The sequence below is a fragment of the Rhinatrema bivittatum genome, chromosome 1, assembly GCF_901001135.1.
Source record: "Rhinatrema bivittatum chromosome 1, aRhiBiv1.1, whole genome shotgun sequence".
In the NCBI taxonomy this organism is placed as follows: domain Eukaryota; kingdom Metazoa; phylum Chordata; class Amphibia; order Gymnophiona; family Rhinatrematidae; genus Rhinatrema; species Rhinatrema bivittatum.
Genome location: NC_042615.1, coordinates 149,429,508 through 149,454,343, shown reverse-complemented (window position 1 = coordinate 149,454,343; position 24,836 = coordinate 149,429,508). Strand labels below are relative to the sequence as shown.

General features: G+C 42.1%; 1 protein-coding gene and 1 long non-coding RNA gene across 2 annotated transcripts in view; one reads left to right on the top strand and one right to left on the bottom strand.

Annotated features, from left to right (window-relative positions):
• The window catches only part of LOC115084077, a 55,065-nt gene extending 32,622 nt beyond the window's left edge, over positions 1-22,443 (top strand). The window contains exons 2-3 of the long non-coding RNA XR_003854466.1: positions 11,456-11,647; positions 22,324-22,443. This is a non-coding gene — a long non-coding RNA (uncharacterized LOC115084077). The remainder of the gene's footprint in view (positions 1-11,455; positions 11,648-22,323) is intronic.
• The window catches only part of GABRA2 (gamma-aminobutyric acid type A receptor alpha2 subunit), a 211,221-nt gene that overhangs the window by 15,461 nt on the left and 170,924 nt on the right, over positions 1-24,836 (bottom strand). Inside the window, exon 9 of the mRNA XM_029588398.1 lies at positions 11,425-11,627. Coding sequence (XP_029444258.1) covers positions 11,425-11,627 — 203 coding nt within the window. The remainder of the gene's footprint in view (positions 1-11,424; positions 11,628-24,836) is intronic.

Genomic DNA, 24,836 nt, shown 5'->3' with positions numbered 1-24,836 from the left:
GTGAAAAGATAGACAGCATGTGTGTAAATGTGTAATTAAGAGCCTATATAAGTGAGTGAGAAAAAACATGTGTATATGTGAGTACTGAGAGCATGTGTGTATAGGTGTGTCATTGAGAGCCAGTGTGAGAGAGAGCGCTGGTATGTGACTGAGAGAGGAGAAAGTTCCAAGCAAACCACCCCACCTCCTGCTAATTCAGAACAATCTCAGGACACCTGGATATCAAACGTTCCCAGGTATGCAGAGCAAAAAAATTTTTGTATCCTTATTATTTTTCATTACTGGATCTTTGTGTCTGCTATTTTGAAATATTTTGTTGGTATCTGGAAATGTTTTATATGAGTTTTAATTATTGGATATTCCTCTCATCAGCTGTTTCGAAATATGTTCTTTTTGTTAGTACAGTTTTACTGCTGATGATTTTATATTTCTTGATTTGTTTTATAAGGATGGGTGATGTTTCTTTTTTCCTTTGTTACACTGCATACAGAGACTCTGGCTTGTTGCAGTTTCCAATTCAGTTTTTTCTGCATGCTTCTTGTTATGCGTTTTGGTCTCTTTATTCTATGTTAGGTGAGGGACAGCACGTGATTCAGGTGAGGTTTTCTGCTGGCGTGTTGTTTCTGTGTAGGACTCTATAGCAGCCTGACTTGGTCCGTTTTCCTAATAGGAGATGTATTGGTGTCTTAAGGCCTGGTGTAATATTTTCAGAGACTTATTGTACATTAAAAGTGGGATCTTACATAAAATGCACACATTTACTTGTATTTAGTTTTAAACATATTGTATGGCTCTCATGGAATTACATTTTAAAATATGTGGCGTTTATGGCTCTCTCAGCCAAAAAGGTTCCTGACCCCTGGCCTAGAGCATAGCAGCTGTTCAGCAGTCCACAGATGTTGTCCCACGTATGCACATCACTAATGGCATACAACCATGAAAGAATGGAAATGTGTGCAGTGATGTTGGTTATGCAACTATATGCAAAGTATTTTGGATAGCAGTGCTCAGTCAAAGTGCTTTAACGGGGCTCAGAGATCACAACTGCAGTGTAACATGTAGTAGGAATAAGTTAAAGTTATAATGCAACATCAACATGGCTTTGTTCTAACCTTCATATTTATGTACCAGCCAGACAACTCAGATCACTTTCAAAAAACCTCCTAGACGTACCCACTATTAAGTTGGCTAGACTTGAAATAACTAGGAAAAGGGCTTTTTCAGTAGCTGGCCCTATACTTTGGAACGCACTTCCCGACTCTCTCCATCATATCTTCTTCACAACAATTTAAGAAAACATTAAAAACGTATTTATTTCAGAAAACTTATAGTTCATTGTCCACCTCCTAAAGTTAATGAAACTCTACTACAATCCTTCATTACTTACATTAACCCCTAGCACATTTTAGTCACACAATTCAATCTTATGACAGTATTTTGTTTATTGTTGGGCCTACTTTTTTAGTCGTTATGGTGTGTCTTAGTTAATTTTTAAATTAATTTGATTTTTTAGTTTATTTAATTTTACTTTGTGTATGTTTATTGTGAACCGTTTTGATTAATTCTTTGAATTGTAAAGGCAGTATATAAACATTTTTAAATAAATAAAATAAATAAAGGTGAAGAATGTGCATATCTTCAGGGTACATACATATGTGCATACTGCTGCACCACATGACTATCTGTAACGCATAACACACTATGACCTTGCAGCAATATGACATCTCCAGATCAGAGTGAGGCTATGTGTGACAGGACATTTAAAGGCAGGAGGTTAACACACATGTAAACCCTTGGCCTGTATGATGTGAACGTTAGATGAGGATAGATGTGGCTGTGGTAAGAGTGGTTATAAACTATACTGTCATGGTGACATGTCACAGGTCAGAGGAAATTACAAGTGAAGGCAGGACAGTATCAGATTCTCAATCCTGCCTTCACTGAACTGGACGTGAGAGGTCTTGAATGAGTAGATGTGAATCGGTTATTTACACTTTCGAATAATAGAAGGACTAGGGGGCATTCCATGATGTTAGCAAGTAGCACATTTAAGACTAATCGGAGAAAATTCTTTTTTACTCAATGAACAATAAAGCTCTGGAATTTGTTGCCAGAGGATGTGGTTAGTGCAGTTGGTGTAGCTGGATTCAAAAAAGGTTTGGATAAGTTCTTGGAGGAGACGTCCATAATCGGCTATTAATGAAGTTTACTTAGGGAATAGCCACTGCTATTAATTGCATCAGTAGCATGGGAACTTCTTAGTGTTTGAGTAATTGCCAGGTTCTTGTGGCCTGGTTTGGCCTCTGTTGGAAACAGGATGCTGGGCTTGATGGACCCTTGGTCTGACCCAGCATGGCAATTTCTTATGTTCTTATTCATCCTCTCGTTGGGTTCCTGAGAAGGCAACACCATCTACATGGCATCACGACAGGCAAGGCCCTCACCTTTTCCACATAAATATTTCTAAAATGCCTAGCTTGGTGTAGTAGGGTGCATGGTTGTAGGGGTGCATGCAATGATAAAGAGGAATACTAGCTTGGAAGGAACTGTGCACATAATTAAACCTGCACCAGGTAGCACAGTTGCTTTCAGCAAGGCTGTAATAGAAGGTGTGAACTCACACCTGTGTGATGTGTGCAGTAATGTTGGCACCTAGCTCCAATTTTGTGGACACCTAAATCCTGCCCTGCTTTTGAAGTATGTACATGCTGCCATTCAATCACATTTCCCTACATGTCATTGAAGCAAAACCAACTCTCTCTATACCTGTAGGCATGGCAGTAAGATGAAGACTAGATGCACATAAGTTGCAAATAGGTATGCTGTTATAAAACCTAGTGTACACTGGCTCTTTAACTGGTGATAGAACTACTCACAAATCATCCAAAGGGCAAGCTGTAAATGTTCAAATAACATACAAAAAAATACATCACCAAAGTCTTATAATACACGATCATAAATACAATTCCTCAAAACTTGCCTCTCAACAGCCGAAAATGCTGCGGGGAAACACTATCATCATGGGAATTGTGTTATGTAAAATCCAACACTTTTTATATATTTTTTTGTTGCAAATCAAAAACTTTTATATCTGTTATATCCAAAAATCACTTAGCTATTTTTTTTAATAAGAGAGATGTTCAGCCAACAGCTTTTCGAGAGTGTGCTCAACTGCTCTCTGCTTCAGGGGAATGCACTATCTTGTCCAAACAAATCAGCAAAAGAAGCCGTACCTCATGCTGTGCATGCGAATGTCTGTGGCAGCTCTGCAGTCTGTCCTCCATAGAAACCCATTAGTGAGCCCACACCCAGGGAATATGGTAGGCCCTCAACATGTGTAGGACGGTGCTCGAAGGATTTGTTTGGACAAGATGGCAAGTTCCCCTTAAGCAGAGAGCAGTTGAGAACGCTCTTGAATGATTCTGTTTTTCCATTGTTGCTCTGCATGTAGAGGCTGGCTTGTTGTGGGTTCCAGTTCAGTTCTTCTCAGCAGGTTTCTGTTTATACTGTCTGATCTCTTTATTCTGTGTTTGGTGAGGGTCTGTCTGTGTTCTGCATAAGTGACCGAGGTGAGGTATTTTGCTGGCATGTAATTTCTGTGTAAGGATCTATAGCAGCCTGGGTTTCTAATAAAAGTTTTATTAGTGTTCTAGGGCCTGGTGTAATATGTGCAGTGTTGCCGTGTTGCCTTTTCATATATAAGGTTGTTAGGGTTGTTTTGGTATGGGAGGTTTACTATATTATAATGATAATTCTGTTTGTTATGGCTTTCTGAGGGCCAAGCTCACACACAATACGAATTACAAAAATTCTAATTCCATAGGTGTTCCAAGTGTCTTTTTTGCAGAATGTTCTGGTAGGCACCACAGGAATGTATGTAAATATAATATGATTGTTATAAGTATTATTTTTGCCTCAGCAGACTGTACTTTAGAATATTCTTTTTACATGTAAAATTTATTATAAATGCATAATTTGATTGTGTGTGTCTGTAAAGGATGTGTGTGTGGGGTGGCTTGTGTATTAGGTACCCTAGGCAAATGTAAGATTTGCCTAGGGTACCTAATACCCTTCCCTATCCATGGGTTCTGGGGTGGGAGGGCATGTCAGTTTTTAAAAAATATAGATTGCAGGATGGAGCTGGGCTTTATTTGATGGGCTCAGGACAGACAATAAAAGAATCGGGGGGGGGGGGGGGGGGCAGCACAGTAATTTTTCGCACAGGGCAGCAAAAAAGCTAGCACCGGCCCTGCAGTCACACTATTGAAAATACCACAGTAACACATGTGTTAAATACTGCATCACGAATTGAACATTTAAATTTCAAATTTAAATAAAAAAAGAGGAGTTTGGGTAGGGTTTGGAGTAATGAGGTGCTGGTAGTGCTGCATGCAATAATGTTTTGCACATTATTGCCGGAAGTAGCACCAGAAATACCTACACCTTTTCTACTGAAGCTATAGGGGGCGATCATGTGCAGCATGGCTGAAAATGCGGCGGATGAAAATGCACTGCCACAATGCAGCCACCTGCTCATGATCACCCCCCCCCCCCCCCGCCCATGAAAAAAAAAAAAAAAAAGGGCATGGCTAGGGTAATTTTCCAGGTACCAGATAGCTATTAGATGAGAGAAAGCCTGTGTAGAGGTTCACAAAAAAGTTAACTATTAATACCACTGTAAGAAGGGAAACTAGTAACTCGGGGTGAGGTTTGTGGGGGTGAGTTGGGTTTTACGGGGCAGTTTAACATGCACAGTCATACATACGAACAGCATGGTTATCTTCAGTGAAAAGTTTTTGTGATTTGGAAGGCTAGAAGGTGAAAGAACATGGTACAAATCTACTCTTACAGTGGCATAAAAAATGCGGAAATCAGTGGACCTCCACAGAGGCACTCTCTCTCTCAAAGTGGGATTTGTGTTAAATCCCACATTAGCGTGTGTTATGGTATCACAAGCAATGTTAAACAGTCTTTATTTCCATTTACTCTGCCCAAACTCCTCATACTTGAATACATTTTTCAAATTTGCATACGCATTTCGCAATGCGATATTTATCACATGCGTTATGGTGTTATCCCTAATGCCCACAATAACACCCTAATGTGATTTGATGAATGACCCCCTGAGCCACCTAATTTAGGTACCTTAATTTAGGTGCTCGACTTTTTTGTTAATATGCCCTTAACTTATAGCTTATGACTTATTTTTATTTCTTTTTCTTTTAAAAAATGTATTTTTTCATGTGTGCACACCTCTTAATTTTTGTCACCGTCAGTATAGCCTAAACGATTGCTTATACTGTGTAGCTATTAAATGGTTACTTAGCGAAAGCTAATAATTTATTTTTCTTTTAAAAGAAAAAGAAAAATAAATAAAATAAGTCATAAGCTATAAGTTAAGGGCAAATGTTGGTGCCAAACTTGAAATTTTACCGTCCACCTGGTCAAGATGGTGAGATGGACAGTGAAATGCTAAGAGAAATTAGGGAAGCTAACCAAATTGGTAGTGCAGTAATAATGGGAGACTTCAATTACCCCAATATAGACTGGATAAATGTATCATCGGGACACGCTAGAGAGATAACGTTCCTGGATGGAATAAATGATAGCTTTATGGAGCAATTGGTTCAGGAACCGAAGAGAGAGGGAGCAATTTTAGATCTAATTCTCAGTGGAGCACAGGATTTAGTGAGAGAGGTAACGGTGGTGGGGCCGCTTGGCAATAGTGATCATAATATGATCAAATTTGAATTTATGACTGGAAGAGGAACAGTATGCAATTCCACGGCTCTCGTGCTAAACTTTCAAAAGGGAAACTTTGATAAAATGAGAAAAATTGTTAGAAAAAACTGAAAGGAGCTGTTGTGTCCGTTGGTGCCCGACGACCTCTCTCCGCCCTCCTTACTTCTCTGGCACCTCCCTCTCCGTCTGCGGGAAGACTGGCTACCGTAGTGTTCTCCTGCCACTTCTCCTCGAGTGTTCCCGGACCGGCTCGATGCTGCAATCGCCATGTTTCCTGGAGGCCTAGGGGCGCGCATGTGCGGCGTGGCCCCGATTGAAGTACCGGCATTAGCGCGAACCTGGGGGGCGTCCCCCGAAGATGACATTACCCATGATGGATATTTAAGGTCTTGGAATTTTCTAACACATGGAGTTAGCAGGGGTTTTGCTATCTAAGCTACTCTGCCTCCTCGGACTTATCAGAGGTACCTGCTCCTCGGGGGCCTCGCTCTCTCCTTGTTTTTTTCAGGTGACAGTCTGGAACTGGTACTCGCTCCTTGAGGGCCCTCATCCCAGACTTGCTTCATATACTCCTCTGCCTGGAAGTCTTCACTACCAACTAGGGATGTGAATCGTATGATCGATCGTCTTAACGATCGTTTTTGGCTGGGGGGGGCAGGGAAATCTGATCGTCATGGTTTTTTTTTTTTTAAATCGTAAAAAATCGTAAATTGGGGGAGGGCAGGAAAACCGGCACACCAAAACAACCCTAAAACCCACCCCGACCCTTTAAAACAAATCCCCCACCCTCCCGAACCCCCCAAAAATGTTTTAAATTACCTGGGGTCCAGTGGGGGGGTCCCGTCGTGATCTCCCACGATCTCCCACTCTCGGGCCACGGCTGCGTTAATAGAAATGGCGCCGGTGGCCCTTTGCCCTTACTATATGACAGGGCAAAGGTAGCGCCGGCGCCATTTTGGTTCCTGTCACCTGACGTCACGAGTGCAGGAGATCGCTCCCGGACCCCCGCTGGACCGCCAGGGACTTTTGGCCAGCTTGGGGGGGGGCCTCCTGACCCCCACAAGACTTGCCAAAAGTCCAGCGGGGGTCCGGGAGCGACCTCCTGCACTCGCGCCATATTGCCAATATTCAAAATGGTGCCGGCGCTACCTTTGCCCTCACTATGTCATACGACCCGTATGACATAGTGAGGACATCGCTCCCGGACCCCCGCTGGACTTTTGGCAAGTCTTGTGGAGGTCAGGAGGCCCCCCCCCCAAGCTGGCCAAAAGTCCCTGGGGGTCCAGCGGTGGTCCGGGAGCGATCTCCTGCACTCGTGATGTCGGGTGACAGGAACCGAAATGGCGCCGGCGCTACCTTTGCCCTGTCATATGGTAAGGGCAAAGGGCCACCGGCGCCATTTCTATTAATGCAGCCGTGGCCCGAGAGCGGGAGATCGCGGGAGATCGCGCCGGGACCCCCCACTGGACCCCAGGTAATTTAAAACATTTTTGGGGGGGTTCGAGAGGGTGGGGGATTTGTTTTAAAGGGTCAGGGTGGGTTTTAGGGTTGTTTTGGTGTGCCAGTTTTCCCGCCCTCCCCCTCCCCTGATTTACGATTTTTTGACAATAAATCGGGGGAATTGTTATTGTATCGCGGCTCTAACGATTTTTGACGATTTAAAATTTATCTGACGATTGTTTTAAATCATCAAAAAACGATTCACATCCCTACTACCAACTATATCAGCTACATCAGTGAGTTACCATCATTCTCTCTGAGCATTCCCTGGAACCAGGGACTCGCTCCTCGATGGCCTATACTTTCCAGCTCATGGGCTTCATTGGGACATTGTGTGAGTGTTACCATGTGCATACCCTGCCTACTCACTATATCTCAGTCTCTCTTCAGCACAGCCTCCAGGGATCACTGTTCCAATATCTGAGGGACTACAGCCCAGCCGGGCTTACCAGCTCACTACTGCCATCTCTGGTGTTCAGTATACTGTCTACTAAAGAACTAGCGTGTGTTTGTCTCCTATCTCTAAGCTGACCGGTGGTCCCGCTCAGGATCATTCCCCGGGGGCGTGGTCATCTATCACTGGTCCAAGGATCCACCCTCAACTCTCATATATAACTACAAATCCCGAACGGATTACTAACTACCATCTGATTACTCCTCCCATCAAGCATCAGATTCAGAACAGATTGCTAACTCCCTAGCAAATCCAGAACAGATTGCTAACTCCCTAGAAAATCTAGAACAGGAGCAGTTACAAAAGTAAAAAGTGTGCAAGAGGCATGGTCATTCTTAAAAAATACCATTCTAGAAGCACAGTCCAGATGTATTCCACACATTAAGAAAGGTGGAAAGAAGGCAAAATGATTACCGGCATGGATAAAAAAGGAGGTGAAAGAAGCTATTTTAGCCAAAAAATCTTCATTCAGAAATTGGAAGAAGGATCCAACAGAAGAAAATAGGATAATGCATAAACATTGGCAAGTTAAATGCAAGACATTGATAAGACAGGCTAAGAGAGAATTTGAAAAGAAGTTGGCCGTAGAGGCAAAAACTCACAGTAAAAACTTTTTAAAATATATCCAAAGCAGAAAGCCTGTGAGGGAGTCAGTTGGACCGTTAGATGATCAAGTGGTTAAAGGGGCACTTAGAGAAGATAAGGCCATCATGGAAAGATTACATGATTTCTTTGCTTCAGTGTTTACTGAAGAGGATATTGGGGAGGTACTCGTACTGGAGAAGGTTTTCATGGGTAATGATTCAGATGGATTAAATCAAATCATGGTGAACCTAGAAGATGTGGTAGACCTGATTGACAAAATGAAGAGTAGGAAATCACCTGGACCGGATGGTATACACCCAGGGGTTCTAAAGGAACTTAAAAAATGAAATTTCAGACCTATTAGTAAAAATTTGTAACCTATCATTAAAATCATCCATTGTACCTGAAGACTGGAGGATAGCAAATATAACCCCAATATTTAAAAAGGGCTCCAGGGGGAGTCTGGGAAACTACAGACCAGTTAGCCTGACTTCAAAGCCAGGAAAAATAGTGGAAAGTGTTCTAAAGATCAAAATCACAGAACATATAGAAAGACATGGTTTAATGGAACAAAGTCAGCATGGCTTTACCCAGGGCAAGTCTTGCCTCACAAATCTGCTTCACTTTTTTGAAGGAGTTAATAAACATGTGGATAAAGGTGAACCGGTAGATGTAGTATACTTGGATTTTCAGAAGGTGTTTGACAAAGTTCCTCATGAAAGGCTTCTAGGAAAAGTATAAAGGCATGGGATAGGTGGTGATGTCCTTTCGTGGATTGCAAACTGGCTAAAAGACAGGAAACAGAGAGTAGAATTAAATGGACAATTTTCTCAGTGGAAGGGAGCAATACAGATCCCTGAGGCACTCAGGGACACTTACTTTTCAATATATTTATAAATGATCTGGAAAGAAATATGACAAGTGAGATAATTAAATTTGCAGATGATACAAAATTGTTCAGAGTAGTTAAATCACAAGCAGATTGTGATAAATTGCAGGAAGACCTTGTGAGACTGGAAAATTGGGCATCAAAATGGCAGATGAAATTTAATGTGGATAAGTGCAAGTTGATGCATATAGGGAAAAATAACCCATGCTATAGTTACACAGTTCCATATTAGGTGCTACAACCCAAGAAAGAGATCTAGGCGTCATAGTGGATAACACATTGAACTCGTCGGTTCAGTGTGCTGCGGCAATCAAAAAAGCAAACCGAATGTTGGGAATTATTAGAAAGGGAATGGTGAATAAAACGGAAAATATCTTAATGCCTCTGTATTGCTCCATGGTGAGACCGCACCTTGAATACTGTGTACAATTCTGGTCACCGCATCTCAAAAAAGATATAATTGCGATGAAGAAGGTACAGAGAAGGGCTACCAAAATGATAAGGGGAATGGAACAGCTCCCCTATGAGGAAAGACTAAAGAGGTTAGGACTTTTCAGCTTGGAGAAGAGGTGACTGAGGGGGGATATGATAGAGGTGTTTAAAATCATGAGAGGTCTAGAATGGGTAGATGTGAATCGGTTATTTACTCTTTCGGATAATAGAAAGACTAGGGGGCACTCCATGAAGTTAGCATGTGGCACTTTTAAAACTAATCAGAGAAAGTTCTTTTCTACTCAACGCACAATTAAACTCTGGAATTTGTTGCCAGAGGATGTGGTTAGTGCAGTTAATATAGCTGAGTTTAAAAAAGGATTGGATAAGTTTTTGGAGGAGAAGTCCATTACCTGTTATTAATTAAGTTGACTTGGAAAATAGCCACTGCTATTACTAGGAACGGTAACATGGAATAGACTTAGTTTTTGGGTACTTGCCAGGTTCTTATGGCCTGGATTGGCCACTGTTGGAAACAAGATGCTGGGCTTGATGGACCCTTGGTCTGACCCAGTATGAAATGTTCTTATGTTCTTATGTTCTTCTTTGTTTGAAGGCATATAGTCCAGGTAGTATTTTGTGACAGAAATATTTGGCAATATTTCAATACTTTTCATTGCTGTCTATATGTCTACTGTACTTTCTAAATCTCCTATTTTGGACAAGTTTTACTTAATATGATCATTTATTTTCTTGACATCAGCCTTTCTGAAATCTAGGCCTCTTCATTTAGCAGTCTTTGTTTCTTTTCTTGGGTTTATACTGATGCAATACAGTGTACTCAGCCGAGCGCATTGTCTAACATGCAGTGGGACGCAGGTTGAATAGGCACTAATGAATCCGCTAATGCAATAAAGGAATTAGCACCTATTCATCGTACTTCTGACTTGGAGTGAGTCTAATAGTGCTAATCACATGCAACTGCATGTGACTGAGGCTATTAGCATTCACTCCTGATGCAAAAAAAAAAAAAAATGTGTGTCTAGGATGCACATTTAGCGCTCAGCAATTAATGCCTGCCTGGAGCATTAAGTAGGAGGAAGAACAAAATTAAACAAAGTTAAAAAATAGAAAAAAAAAAAAACACTTGCAGTCGGGTGCAGGAAACAGACGTTTGAATGACACGCGTCCGTTTCCTGACCCCCCCTGGCTGTGCAGCTATGCGGTGTTTAGGAAACTGACGCCGATAAACACAGTATCGGTTTTCCTAACCAGTGGATCGCCGACGCCGATCAGATTCTCGTTAGCAAGGAGGCACTATGGGCACGCAAGCACCCTTAGCACTTCGTTGCTAACGTGCTCCATTAATTTAAATATTGCATGGTGCCCCCCTTGAGGACGCCTGGGGTATGTTAAAGAAACAGGCGCTGACTGTTCAGCACCCTCTTTCTATGCAAATTTATTGCATCTGCCCCAAGGCATGGTGAGTGCTGGACCTCATATTGTCTTTCACCATTAACTAAGTGACACTACCTCCATTTGTTAATACCAGGTCCAGTGTTGCATCTGCAAAAATGTGTTTCTCTAACAATTGATCAAGAAATATCTCATGAAAGGATTCCAGAACAATGATTTTCTTAGGCAGACTATAAACATTTGAACAAAGACTTCCCATGTCATTTTCTCCCACTAAAATGTCATCTGACACAGTATTAAAACCAAAGGAGTACAGCAGTTGAAGAATAAATGGTATATAATCAATCCAGTGATTAAGTATTTATAGTACTAAAATTTAAAATGTAATAATTTTGCTATTACTTACCTTATCATTTACTACACTTTTTCCATCCCAGGCCCATCCTCGCTTTGTGAAGTAATTAACAGTTGCAAATTCTATCAAGGCAGAAAATACGAAGGCATAACAGACAGCAATAAACCAGTCCATAGCTGTTGCATAAGCGACTTTTGGAAGAGAGTTTCGAGCACTGATGCTCAGTGTTGTCATTGTCAGCACAGTTGTTACCCCTTTTAAAGAAAAAAATCATGTAAGTAATCTACAAAAATTCATAAATTAAGTTTATTTTTACCAACATTGCCAATGTACTAAACTATGGTAAAATTGGCTGATAATCAGGCCGATAAAATACAGTGCGCTCAGCTGAGCACACTTTTTAACCCATGATTGGATGCGCGTTTTGGATGCACATCCACAACCCTTATACCATATGAGGTTTAATGCGTGCAAAACGTGTGTCCAACCCCCCCTCCCCGAAACTAACAGCACTCTTCACATGAAAATGCACGTTGATGAGGCTGTTAGCTATTTGCTTCAGATACAAAAAAAAATATGTGTGCCCGATCTGCCCATTTTCACGCTCAGAAATTAACATCAGTCCAGAGCAGAAGTTAATTTCTAAGCATCCCATAAAAGTGTACAGAAAAGCAGAAAATATTGCTTTTCTGTACATCCTCTGACTTAATATCATGTCAGTATTAAGTCAGAGTAACCAAAAGTTAAAAAAGAAAAAGTAAAAAATAAAAAAAGTGTGCCGGCGGTCAGGTTAGGAAAAGGGATGCTCAATTAATGAGAGTCCTTTTTCCTAACTTGTGGCAGTGCACAGGTTTGGAGAACGGACGCTAATTGCAGCTATCATTGCCTCTTCCCAAGTAACCCCATCTGAAGGCTTCCAATGTTTGTTGAGAGTAGAGGAAACTATTCTCCCTTTTTACCCTACTGCTGCCAAAATTCAAAATGACAATGGCTTATCTTACAGGGAGAAGACAATGAAAGTCAGCAGGCACCATTTTGAATATTAGCAATGGTGGGGCAAAAGGGATGATGAATACTTTCTGCCTCCATTAGAGGCCTTCAAATGGCATAGACTCAGAAGGGAGATCTAAGGTTTGTATGCAAGGGGGGGGGGGGGGGGGAGCAGCAATTGAATGGTGGTTGAAGAGGGGGTCCAAGCACTCATGATCGGATGCAGAGGTAGTAGGAGAGATGATTGCAATCTAATTTTTTATAGGCAGTGGTTGGGTGAGACATTGTAGCCCACATCTTGCCGCATGTTGGTCCCCTGAAGTTTAATGCAACAACTTAATTATACCTTCAGGAGACGTACGGTATTTATGTTTTTGCATTATAGATGAGTTAATGCAAATCATGGTGCCTTATGTGTTTTGCATTAATGTAATGTCATTTTACTCCTTTCTGCAGGCAAAGCCCACGTCCAACATGTTATAATAGGCTTAATAATATGTATACATAATAATTAATTAACAAATACAGCATCACAACTACACAGTACATCAATATAAGAAGTTGCTACTACAATAGATTCAACATATCTCTCTTTTTATTTGTTTCACCTAGCTGCTATACTATGGGACCAACAGGGTTAGCTATGATTGCTATATCATATAAACTCTTTTGTAGCTCTGGTTGACTTTTGGTACAATTGTTTTCCTGGACCTTGTTCTTTTCTGAGTATAGATTAATGTCTGCCTATTTGGAACCTCACCTGTTCCTGTTTCCCTGACTATCTGAATTTGTATCTTTTCCTGCATTCTTGCCACCTGGACCCTCAATTGCCTTTGTTCCTGGATCTTCTTCTCTTTCTTCCATGGATTCACTAGTTGATACTAAATTTGGCTTAGAGCTGCCCCTGCTATCACAAGCAAAGACCTATATACTTATGAGGCAAAGTGCCAGCTGGTTGGGAAATGTAGGGGAAGGAAGCTTTCGGTGGCCTTACTGCTGTGCTGCCCAAGTAAACCACACCTTGCTCCCAGTATCTGTCTTCCAAGTCCAAATAGCCCTAGCTTCTCTTGTGCAATGCAAGCATTCTGTTGTGGGAGTGCTGGGAAGCAGTCCCATTCCCAGAGAGGAAGTGCACACTTGGGCCACGACACAACCGGAGAGGAGCTCCAGGGAAGCACCGTGGCAGGCGAGACGTGCCCCAGCATAGGCTGGCAGGCTGGAAATAGGGAGCCCTGGCCTCTGCCGAACCTGATGCATTAGAGAAACCCAGCAACACAATGTTGGTCTCTGAAGTAGCCCTCCGGCCACTCGATAGCCCTTTCGGACCTGTCGCATGGAACAGCAGATGCGACAGGATGGACAGAAGCTGAGGGCAGAAATGAACAGACTCAGACAAAGACTCAGAGTGTTTGACAGACTTAGACATAGACACAGGTTGGTTGAAGACTCAGGATTGTGAAGGGTCCAGAATTAAAGAGAATACTGAAAAAGTACTGCCACTCCACGCACACTACACAGCCAGTCAAGGCAGATTGTGGACCACGTTGAAGATGAAGCAGATTCTAAACTCAGACATCGACTCAGGTTACTTAGAGTTCAATATGACGGTGAGTGCTGAATGAGTGCTGTCTCACTGTGTGCCTTACACAAGGCAGGTCGCGGACCACACAGATGGCGAAGCAGACTCCAGGTGAAGCAATGAACTTCAAATCCGATCATGGCGAAGATTCAGATGAGGCCTGCACCGAGGCGTGCCCTCCACAGCCAGTCAAGGCAAGGCACGGCCACGCAGGAACGGAGCAGGTTCAGGCAGAGTCTCAGGTATGGACCGAAGCAGACACAAAGAACTCCGGAGACCAGGTATGGAAAAGGATTAAAAACAGAACCTCAGTATCCAAAGCTCGGAGAAAGGAACTCGGAGCGGATTGCTCGGAGAAAGGAAGCTCGGAGTGACAACTCGGAGCAAAAAGAACTCGAAGCTAGGAACCTGAAGCTTGAGGATTAAAAGTGATGGTCTTCTGGAGACTTGCGCTGCCGAAGAAAAGAGGATATGATTAAGAATATCAGGGTATGAGGACATCAGGAGAACATCCAGACATCTGGCACAGGATCAGACGAGAGACCATGATGATGACACAGGATCAGATGAGAGACCAAGATAAAACACGGGATCCCACGAAGAAACAGGGTGCCTAGAAGGAGTTAAGAAGATGAGAAGTCCTAAGGAGGATTGACTCCTTGCAAAGGCAACGAAAGATTGAAGGCAGGGCCCTTTTATAGGGCTGAAAAGGAACTCCCATAATGAAGTCATCAGGAGGGACCGCAGGACTACTCCCACTGCAGGCCCTTTAAGATCTGAAGAAAGGCATGGCCTCATGCCTAGGGGCAGGGCCCTGGAGAGCAGCGTCCATGCTGTGAAGAGGAACAGAAGCAGGACCAGGCCGCAACCAGGCCCAATGTCGGAGGAGGCTTCCTGCCACAGGAAGGAGAACGGAGGGCGGCCCCAGCCATGAGGAAACACCGGCGGCGGCCACCAGGCTGCGAAGAGGAGCTTCAGGGTAGACTCCCAGCCGCAGAACAGGAGGAAGGCGTCAGTGACTCCTGCTGCGAAGAAATCATGGCGGCCTCTGGACCGCATGGAAACGGCATCGCGGCCTCCCGGCCACATGGGAGCACAGTGGCAAGACCCGCCATGTGGAAGCTTGTCGTGGGTGGTCTCCGGACTGCGGGAGACAGGCCGCGGCTCCCAGGCCACGGAGGACAGTGACAGCGGCCTCCTGGCCGCACGGTGGAAAAAGAACGTTGGCGGCTCCTGCCACGAGGAAGCACGGCGGCACAGGAGATGGCGTCGGGAGGACAGACAGGCTTGCTGGAAGAAGGTGAGAGGCTGCCCATGGCCCTAGTTGTGGGCAGAATCATAACTCGTACAGTGTGGTAGTGGCACATCTGTAGATACAGCTTTCAGTGTATTGCAATGTAGCTGAACTTAACACAAGTCCCTGCTACTATTGTGTGTGGTTTTCTGGTGCTGTGGAACACATTGAGAACCTAGAGTCTTGTCTGTATCAGATTGAGCCGTGTACATGCTATGTGGGTATATACACCCCTTTCTTTATATAATATAGCGTGATATATTCTGAGGTCCATCATCAATTGTCATTTAGAGAGCACTGTAAATGAGTAATGTGACCCATGCAGCCACTTAACCAGCTACATTCTAGCCATATAACTCATTATTTGCCTGTAGTGTAACCCCCCCCCCCCCCCGCCCCTCATGTAACTGAGGATCTTCCACCGGACCTGGAATAGGCCTATTTGTATTACTGGTGGGGGGAGGGGTGCCTGGATAGAAGAGCTTCGGCTGCTGGGGAGGCAGTGTTTTGGGGGCGAGATTTAAGATGATGTCAGCTTATTTTGGGGAGGCAGGGAAGGGGAAGGTCAAATGGTGCCGTAATGCCAGGTACTTTTATGTTCGAAAAAACATATCGGTTTACAGAGGAAAAACAAATACAGTAAGATATATCAGTAAGAAATGAAATAGAACATACACATAATAAATAAATCAAAATATAAAAACAATCTTCATAAAATACTTAATAAAATACAAATAAAATGCTCAATAAAATACTAAAACAAAGCAAAAGAGAAGGATTATTCAATCAGAAAATGCTTGCTGAAATAGCAGTGTCTTTAGTTTCTTTTTAAATGTCTGAGGATTTGCCTCTGCTCTCAAATCCATTGGTATGGAATGCCATAGTTTTGGTCCTGCTAGGGAAAGTGCCTGCTCTCTAATTGTGTTTAGGTGGGCCAATTTGGGAGACAGTATTGATAGTAGTCCTTTATTTGATGAACGCAAATTTCTTTGTGGTGTAAGGAAATGTAATACGGCATTAAGCCATTCAATTCTTTCATTGTATAATGTTTTATGTATTAGTGTCAATATTTTAAACTGTATTCGAAAAGAAATTGGTAACCAGTGGAGTTCTTTCAAAATGGGTGTGATATGATCAAATTTTCTAGTGTTTGTGAGAATTCTAGCAGCTGCTTTTCTAGACAGAGGCCTACTTACCCGCTTAATTGGTGAAGATTTCCTGGTAAAAAGACAGCCTGCCACACAAGGCTGCATCAATTGAGGCTTTCTCTGCAATATTTACACACTGGTAGGTTAGGCCTACAGATCATCTTCCTTATGTATCTGCATAAGTTTTGGGTGCATAGATGAGGTGGCTCTTTTATCCGGTTGATTATAGGGGACAGGTTCTGCTGCTAACTGTAGCTGCATCACTTGTCCATTATCCAGCCTAATGAATATGCACATCAGTTTATTTGCAGCCTGCTAGAACATTATGTGATTCCAGAAAGTGGCCTCTCTGTAGAGCTCATAGAGGCTGCTGTGTGACAATTGAAGAGGAGACACAGAGGTGTAGAGGACAGAGAATCCCTATTGCCCAAGAGCAGACAGTGATGAGGCCTTCTGTTGCTTGGGACCAGGCAGATTTCAACCTGCATGGCCTTGGGTTGTTGATCCATACATTCCTGTCTGTGTGAGATCATCCTTGGAAGGAGCATTAGTGCAGGGGTGGGAGCCAGTCTGTTGAAGTCTGCCTGGTCCCAAGCAACAGCAGGCCTCTCCACTATCTCTGTGACTCCTCCTCAGTTGTCATTCAGCAGCATCTATGAGCTTTGCATAGAGTGCCCCTAGTGCTCTGGGCCCAGCTCTGACATGTTCTAAATTGCACCCACTGGCTAATGTCATATCTTTCCCCATATTTGGGGTGGGGGTGGGGAGCAAAAAGAGTCAGTTGTTGTCCTGTGTGAAAGAAACTAAACAGTAGCAGCAGCAGCAGCAGCCGTACCTGATGGAGCCAATGCCAGTGATGGGGCGGAGAAGCAGCTAGCAACAGGGGAGTTGGGAAGAAGGATGTAGACCGCATTGTGGGAGGACAGCGAGGAAAAGGAAGAGGAGAGGTGACATTAGGAAACAAGCAGCCCAGTTCCTTGTAGTTCTGCGGCAAGGGGGAAATTCTATGGCAATTGTCATGGAATCAAAGAAAACTGGACGCCTCATGTATGTATATTCAGAGAATACAGAGAGCTAGGCTTTATGTTTTCTTTCCTATGATTAAACAGATACTTATTTAAAAGGCAGCTTCCCTACTTCTGGGGACTTGAGCTTGGGACCAAAGCACACATTACTACACTTATTTTATTTATTTATTTATTTATTTATTTAAATTTCTTATATACCGGCATTCGCGATGGGAGTCGCATCATGCCGGTTTACAAATAACAAGGTGTGACAACAGAATAAATACTTAATAACTTAAAAAACATTAACATGTGATAGAAGAATAAGGTAGCAGTTACAATAAAACAGGGATAAAATGCAACTTGGAATGTAGAGGAGGCAAAAGAGAGATTAACAATGAGATAACAAAAGAATGACCAAGGTAAATAAAACCTGCCAAATTAAAAAAGACTATTAAAAGTCAATTAGAAGTCAATTAAAAATTGACTTCTATTATTCAGATCACACCTTAGCAGTAAAATAAATGTTCTTCTAATGCCAAAATTAAAGTACTGCAGTCCATTATAACAGTTTTAAGTTGGACAACAAATGATGACATCATTATTCATGGTTAAAGCTGGATTTTACAATTGCCTATGGCACAACCAGAAATGCAAGGAATATTATAGTGTATGCTGTACATATCTGATGAACAGTCAGTGAGACTATTTTCCATTATCTCATTTCACAAGATACTATATCTAAAACCGTTTTAAACAAATCTTTGAGTCTATTATATTAGCAAGGAGGAGAAAATAAAAGGACAACTATCATTCCTCAAAGAAGTAGAAGTCCAAGCAACTTGGGAGGACAGGAATTCCCTTGCAGGCATATAAGGAGAAAAAAGTTGTGGGCTTGTTTATTCAAGCAACTGAAGTCCCCTGGGTCTGATTCACTAAGCATTTTTCCCATAGACACAGAATGGGAGAAAAGCCTTAATGAATCAGGCCCAGGGTATTTTACATCTTATCCTGCTTTTGAAGTTGATGTAGAATAGGTTTGATGTGGTCATTTGCTTTTTCACTTACCAAAATTCCAGTGGCAATACTTTGTAGGAGCTGAAGACACTTTGTACTTGTACTGTATTGTGAGAAGCTGTTGTATAGGGAATTGCAGTAGTCAATTCCACTGGTGATTATTGCATGGACTAACATGGCAGATATATGAAGGAGGAGTTTTGTGGTCTGAGATTCCATTGTGGAATTTTGGTTGAGTTAGACCCCCTAGGCTTCGTATTGACTCCTTAGGATATAACAGGGTACCTGCTAGTGAGGGAAGCAAATATAGGGGATTACCCTGGTGGCAGAGCCAGAGGAGTTCAGATTTTGAGGAGTTTAATCTGAGTTTGTGTTTACTAAACCATTGGGCTACTGCTGTAAGATAATTATTAAGATTGGCAATGGATAAGTTTGGTCAGATCCAATTTTGATGACTTTAATATGAAAATTATGCAAACATGCCACAAATGACATTTCAGAAACTTTGCCACTAAATTTTCTAACTCTTGCCTCACAAACTACCCTTCAGCTGCTGCAGGAAATTGGGGACTGTGACTACAGACCTGTAAGTCTGATATCCATATTGTGCAAATTAATTGAAAGAATAGGGTAATACATTGAAGCCAGTGGAATATAGATGTTGCTTTTCTTGGTTCGTGGTGGCCCCACAAACCGCCATACTCACTTCCCTGTCCAAACTACATCTCTTCTTTTTTGACATGGCCTACAGACTCCGGCCCCCCTATGTTGCTGGACACCATGCTTCATCATGGCCTGATGCCACTAGCCTCTGCTGCTGGGCCATCTTGATGTACCTCACATTCCCCCATTTAAAGGGCCAGCAACAGGAAAGCCCTGATGGCACCAAATGATGACATCAGTCTTCCAGGCCTATAAAAGACCAATGCTGGTATTCTCTCACTCCGCTTCTGTATCATTGATGTAATGCCCCCCTCCACGTCGGGGTGGTAACCTGTCTGAGATTCTTATACGCCGTGAACAAAGATGGATTTTCAATTTGCATAGTCTTATACCATTTGGATTGAATAAAGAAATTGAATGGCGTTATTTCATTTAACAGGAGAATGTGCAGAAGAATTTAAATGTCCACACTTCTTGGTGCAAAGACAAATTTTTAAATTTTTATTCCAGCAACTCCACAGTGTAATACAGAGATTTGTATATATAGCAGGTCCCCCGACATGGACCCGTGTTTCACCACTAGACTGCGTCGGGAGGGACGGGAAAGCAAAAACTTTATTATTCTAAAAAATAAAAGACGACAAATGAAAAAAAGATTGAAAACAGTGGACAAAAGCATAAAGGAGCTTGGCAGTGCTAGAACATCAAAAACATAGCAATGCTAGAAAATTTTAATCATGTTCGGGGAACAGTCACAGAATAAATTAACTATTGAAAGGTAAGCCTATCTGACAGACTAAGAACGAGCAGAAAAGGAATAGGACAACAAATGATTAACTCAAATTATATAGCAGGTAACCAAAAATAAGGCATAAACACATGATAATCTCTTAGGGTATAACGCAGTATAAAGTAATAAAAAATACACACCATATTAATTTAAAGTGTTAAATACAGCTAACACAGATATGAACACCAAGAAGTGTGGACATTTAAATTCTTCTGCACATTCTCCTGTTGACTGCTGTGATTTAGTACATGCAGTAACGCTCCTGTTTTGCTATTTGGACTGTCTCCGGTTTTGGAGCCGGTTGAATGGAGCCTTTGGCTGATGTCACAACATTTAGTTACTCTGATGAAACCCTCAAGGCCATTCTGACAGACGTCCCTCTTTTCTTTGCTGATTCTGCCTCCTCCACTTCTGTTTCCGCATCTTGGCTTGACATCATCAATCTCCAAAAGCGCCTTACACGGGCAGAACTTCACGCTTTGACTTTGCTAGAATATTGCCGTGTTAAAAGAATTCCATGTGGCTTAAGGATTCGAAAGGAGCCTCGCTTACATACAGACAATAAAGATTTTTTAGTCCGGTGGAATCAAATCCTTAATAAATGCTCGTTTGATCTGATGATCTTAATTATAGAAACTACTAAACAACTTACCACATCCTTACAGGACGAACTTACGCTCCAACTGGACACCATCAAAACATTATCAACACTAGAAGATTTTGACTGTCAATATTCAGACTTTAAACAAAATTTGGACAAATTCAAAAATAACCTCAAAGCTGAAAAATATCAAAAATTCCAGAGGGACGACCAAGATTATCGGAAAGGCTATGTCTATCCATAGATATTGTCTACTCATCAGGCAAAACGCTCGGTTTTAAAACGAGTCATCCTATCTTGGGCTTTCAGAATGTACTCAGATTTAGAAGAACAGAGACGTCTCAATCTTAAGAATTGCCCAAAAGGTATATTATTTTTTAGGAATTGAGGGTGTTGGCTATCAAAAGCTAATAGCGTATTACGATCTGTTGATTTTCTGAAGATAGTGGTTGTAAAAACCTGTGAATTATGAGAGATGTTAATGTCCAAAAAAGATATCTGGGAGGGGTGAATATCAAAATTGAATTGCAAGTGAGGATTACAGTCGTTAAGCCAATCTAGGAACATAAAGAATTGGATATCGGTACCTAACCAAATCAAAAAGACGTCGTCAATATATCGTACCCACAATGAGATATTAGACCACTAGCTGGAGTAATACAGAAATTCATTTTCAAAATTGGCCACATATAAGCAGGCGACACTGGGCACCATAGTGGCGCCCATTGCCGTGCCTTTCACTTGTTGATAGAAAATAGAGTCAAATAGAAAACATTTTTTTGACAGGGCCAATCTGGTGAGTGCTGTTAAGAAATGTGTCGGAATACGATGTGGGTTCGGTCGTGAATCCAAAATTGTTTCAATGAGTGTGACTTCTTCATCTTGGGGGATATTGGAATAAAGTGATATGATATCCAGGGTGACTAGGAAAAAGGGGACCTGGGGACACTGTAAATCCTGTAAAATGGTAATGAGATGGGCAGAATTTCTTATGTATGATTTACTGAGGGACACAAAGGGCTGAAGAAAGTGGTCAACAAATTTAGATAGTGGTTCCAGCAAAGAACCAATACTCGAAACAATTGGACATCCAGGAGGCTTGATCAGGGATTTATGAATTTTGGGGAGAATATCTCTTCTATGGTATTGATGTCTCCGGACATACTGCTTTGTTACTTTTCCTTGGTAGTTTTCTTTCACGGCCATTTTTACATTACACACACTGTGTTCAGTTCTCCATTACGTCTGGTTGTAGACATCTCTTTTCTGATTGGCTACTGAACTTTTCACGCCAAATTTTCCAAGTTAAATGGCCGCCGTTGTATTGCTCGCGTTGCTCTCCCAGTGACGCCAATGTTTGAAACTGAATTCAGGTATGTCATTTGTTTTTCTAGTAAGGTGAATTTAAATTCGTACCTATTGCTATTTAAGATTGTTGCTGGCTTTGACCCTTAATCAACCCGTTGTGCCGGCGGTCATTACCTCTACCCTAATGTACTGTCTGTCTTGTGATAAAATTCTTTGCTAAAATTTGTGATAGACCATCCTAAAAACTGTGTCGGTTCTGTGATCCTAACTAAATTTATTTTACACTGTGTGTATTACAGTCTATTACATTATGTTAATGCTATACATGAATCCTTGGTGACTACCGATAAAATCTGAGTTGGTTACTCTATGCTTTGTTGACACCTTTCTCCCTCTACTGACTGATCTTAGTCTGTCAGACATGTTCACTCTATAATTGTTGAAAATTTACAATATGGCACAATTGCTGTTACTCATTATTGCCGTGCTCCTTTGCGTTTATTTTCCATTGGCTTAAAATATTTTTCTCTACCTGTTGTATTTTATCTTTTAGAACAACAAAGATTTTGTTTGCCCGTCCCTCCCGACGCAGCCTGGTGTCGAAACATGGGTCCATGTCGGGGGACCCTTCTGTACTATAAATTCTGTATTAATGCACTGTGGAGTTGCCGTCTGAATATAAAAATTGTGATTGCATCAAAGAAGTGTGGACATTGAATCTTTCTGCACATTTCCCTGTTGACTGTTGTGATTTTGTGCGTGCAGTAGCGCTTCTATTCTGCAATTTGGATTTACTCTGTATATAAATACAGTATGATATACAAAGGGGTAGATTTTAAAAGGTGCGCGCAAGCATCCATGAGCAAGCAGTTCTCAGCGCGCACACATGGATGCATGGATTTTATAATCCACATGGGCATGTGCAGGGGGCAGGGGGAATTTTAGCAAATGACTCGTGGCAACGCAATCTGGCTTCCCCCAATTCTCTCAGTCTGCTCCAATTAAGGAGTGGACTGGGAGGGAACTTCCCCATCCCACTGCCTAACCTTCCTGACTTTTTTCCCCTCTCCACTCTGACCCCTACCCCCTACCTAACTAAAAGAATTTAATTTTTTTTTTTTTTTACTTACTGCTCCATCAGAGCAGAAGCAACGTGTACACGCTGGCTGGCTGCTGGTGCTTGCTTCCCCAGAACAGAAGCCAATGGCCACTGTCTCGGCCGGCCTCCATCCTGCCCTGCCCCGCCCCTCCCCCACCCCATGGCCCACCCCTTTTTCAGGGCCCGGCACTTGTGCACATATCGACACTGAAGCTCGTGGCCAGGCCCTTTTGAAAATGCACGTGTCGCTTGTAGGGCCCGGCCATGCGCATACATGCTGACTTTTACGCACGCAGCTGTTTTAAAATTCATCCAAAAAAGTATTCTATCCTATGTTTGAAAAGTTTAACATATATAAGAACATAAGAAGTTGCCATACCTGGTCAGACCGAGGGTCCTTCAAGCCCAGCATCCTGTTTCCAAAGGTGGTCCATCCAGGATGCAAGTACTTGGCAAACCCAAACATTTAATAGATTCCATGCTACTAATACCAATAATAAGCAGTGGCTATTCCCTAAGTCAACTTGACTAATAGCAATTTATGGCCTTCTCCTCCAGGAACTTGTGCAAACCTTTTCTTACATTAGTAGTAAGAAAATTTATAAATAAGTTGATTAGCTCTAGGAAAGATGTTATCCATCCAAGTATTCAATTATTGACATGAATGAAAACCCAAACATCAGGACTATGATGTAACAATTTTGGCAATAACTTTTTTTTGATGCTGTATAACACTATGAGATATGATGCTTGTCATAAATCTTATTTTGTATTAGCTGAAGTGCCTCACAATTGTTGAAAACAAAATGCCATCCTATTGCATTTGTGTGTAGCAGAATCTGTAGTAATTGATGTGCTTAGACATGCAGTGAAGAACAAATTGCTGAATTTAGGAATCACATATTGTAGATTTCTAAACTGCCCATGCATGGAAATGACTTAGATATGCTAAGGAAGATTTCTAAAATGGCCAAACCAGGCAAATACCAGTAGCCTGTGCTCCCTGTTTTTTCTAGAATTCTTCCTCTCTCTATTTTCAATTATATTTACCTTAGTTCATTGGATCCTAAGTCTATGTCTCAGGAAGTCACTTTAAAGAACATTATTCAGGAAGAAGTCCTAGAAGGTCAGGTTTCATCTATTCAGTTGAATATTTATTTTCTTAAAACACAGTTATTTATTTAAAAAAATAGAAAATTTGAAGAATTCTATTATTTTTCCTAACTTGCAATTTTTTTAAACTTTCCCTGAATAGCATACATAGAGCTCCATCTGAAATGTTAAAGTGTTACTTGAATGAAGTTATGCCACCCATAATGAATATATAGGGCTGGATTCGAAAAGGGATACGCGTGTAAATCCTCTAGATTTACGTGCGGAAACAGCCTTACGCACGCTGGGCCTTTACTAAAGGGGTGGGAAGGGGGCGGGGTATGGGTGGGGTGGGGCAGTCTGGGGGTGGGGCAGGGTCGGAGGCTCCAGGCACAGTGGCCATTTGAAGCTGTGCTTGGGATCGTGTGCTGGTAGTCGGAGCAAAAGGTAAAATGAAATTTTTTTGGGGGTTAGAGTAGGGCTAGGGGGAGGAAAGGTTAGGGGAAGGGGTGGGAAGGTCAGGTTAGGGGGAATGGGGGAAGGCAGCGTGGCTTGGCACGCACAAGGTGCACAATTGTGCACCCCTGCACGCGCCGACCCCTGATTTTATAACTTGCGTGCACCTGTGCATGCATGTTATAAAATTGGGTGTACAAGTGCGCGCACTGGGTAGCGCGAGCATATGTACACCCACGTGCACTTTTTTAAAATCTAACCCATATTGTTTATGTATTTAAAATGCTTATATACCACTCAATCCCCAATTCTTTGGAGTTAACAAACCACCTTTCAACATCAAAGTGCTCTGATGGGCAACAAGTTGCTGAGATTGGAAGATAGTCTGGATCTCTCTCTATTCCTCTAATCATCTCAAG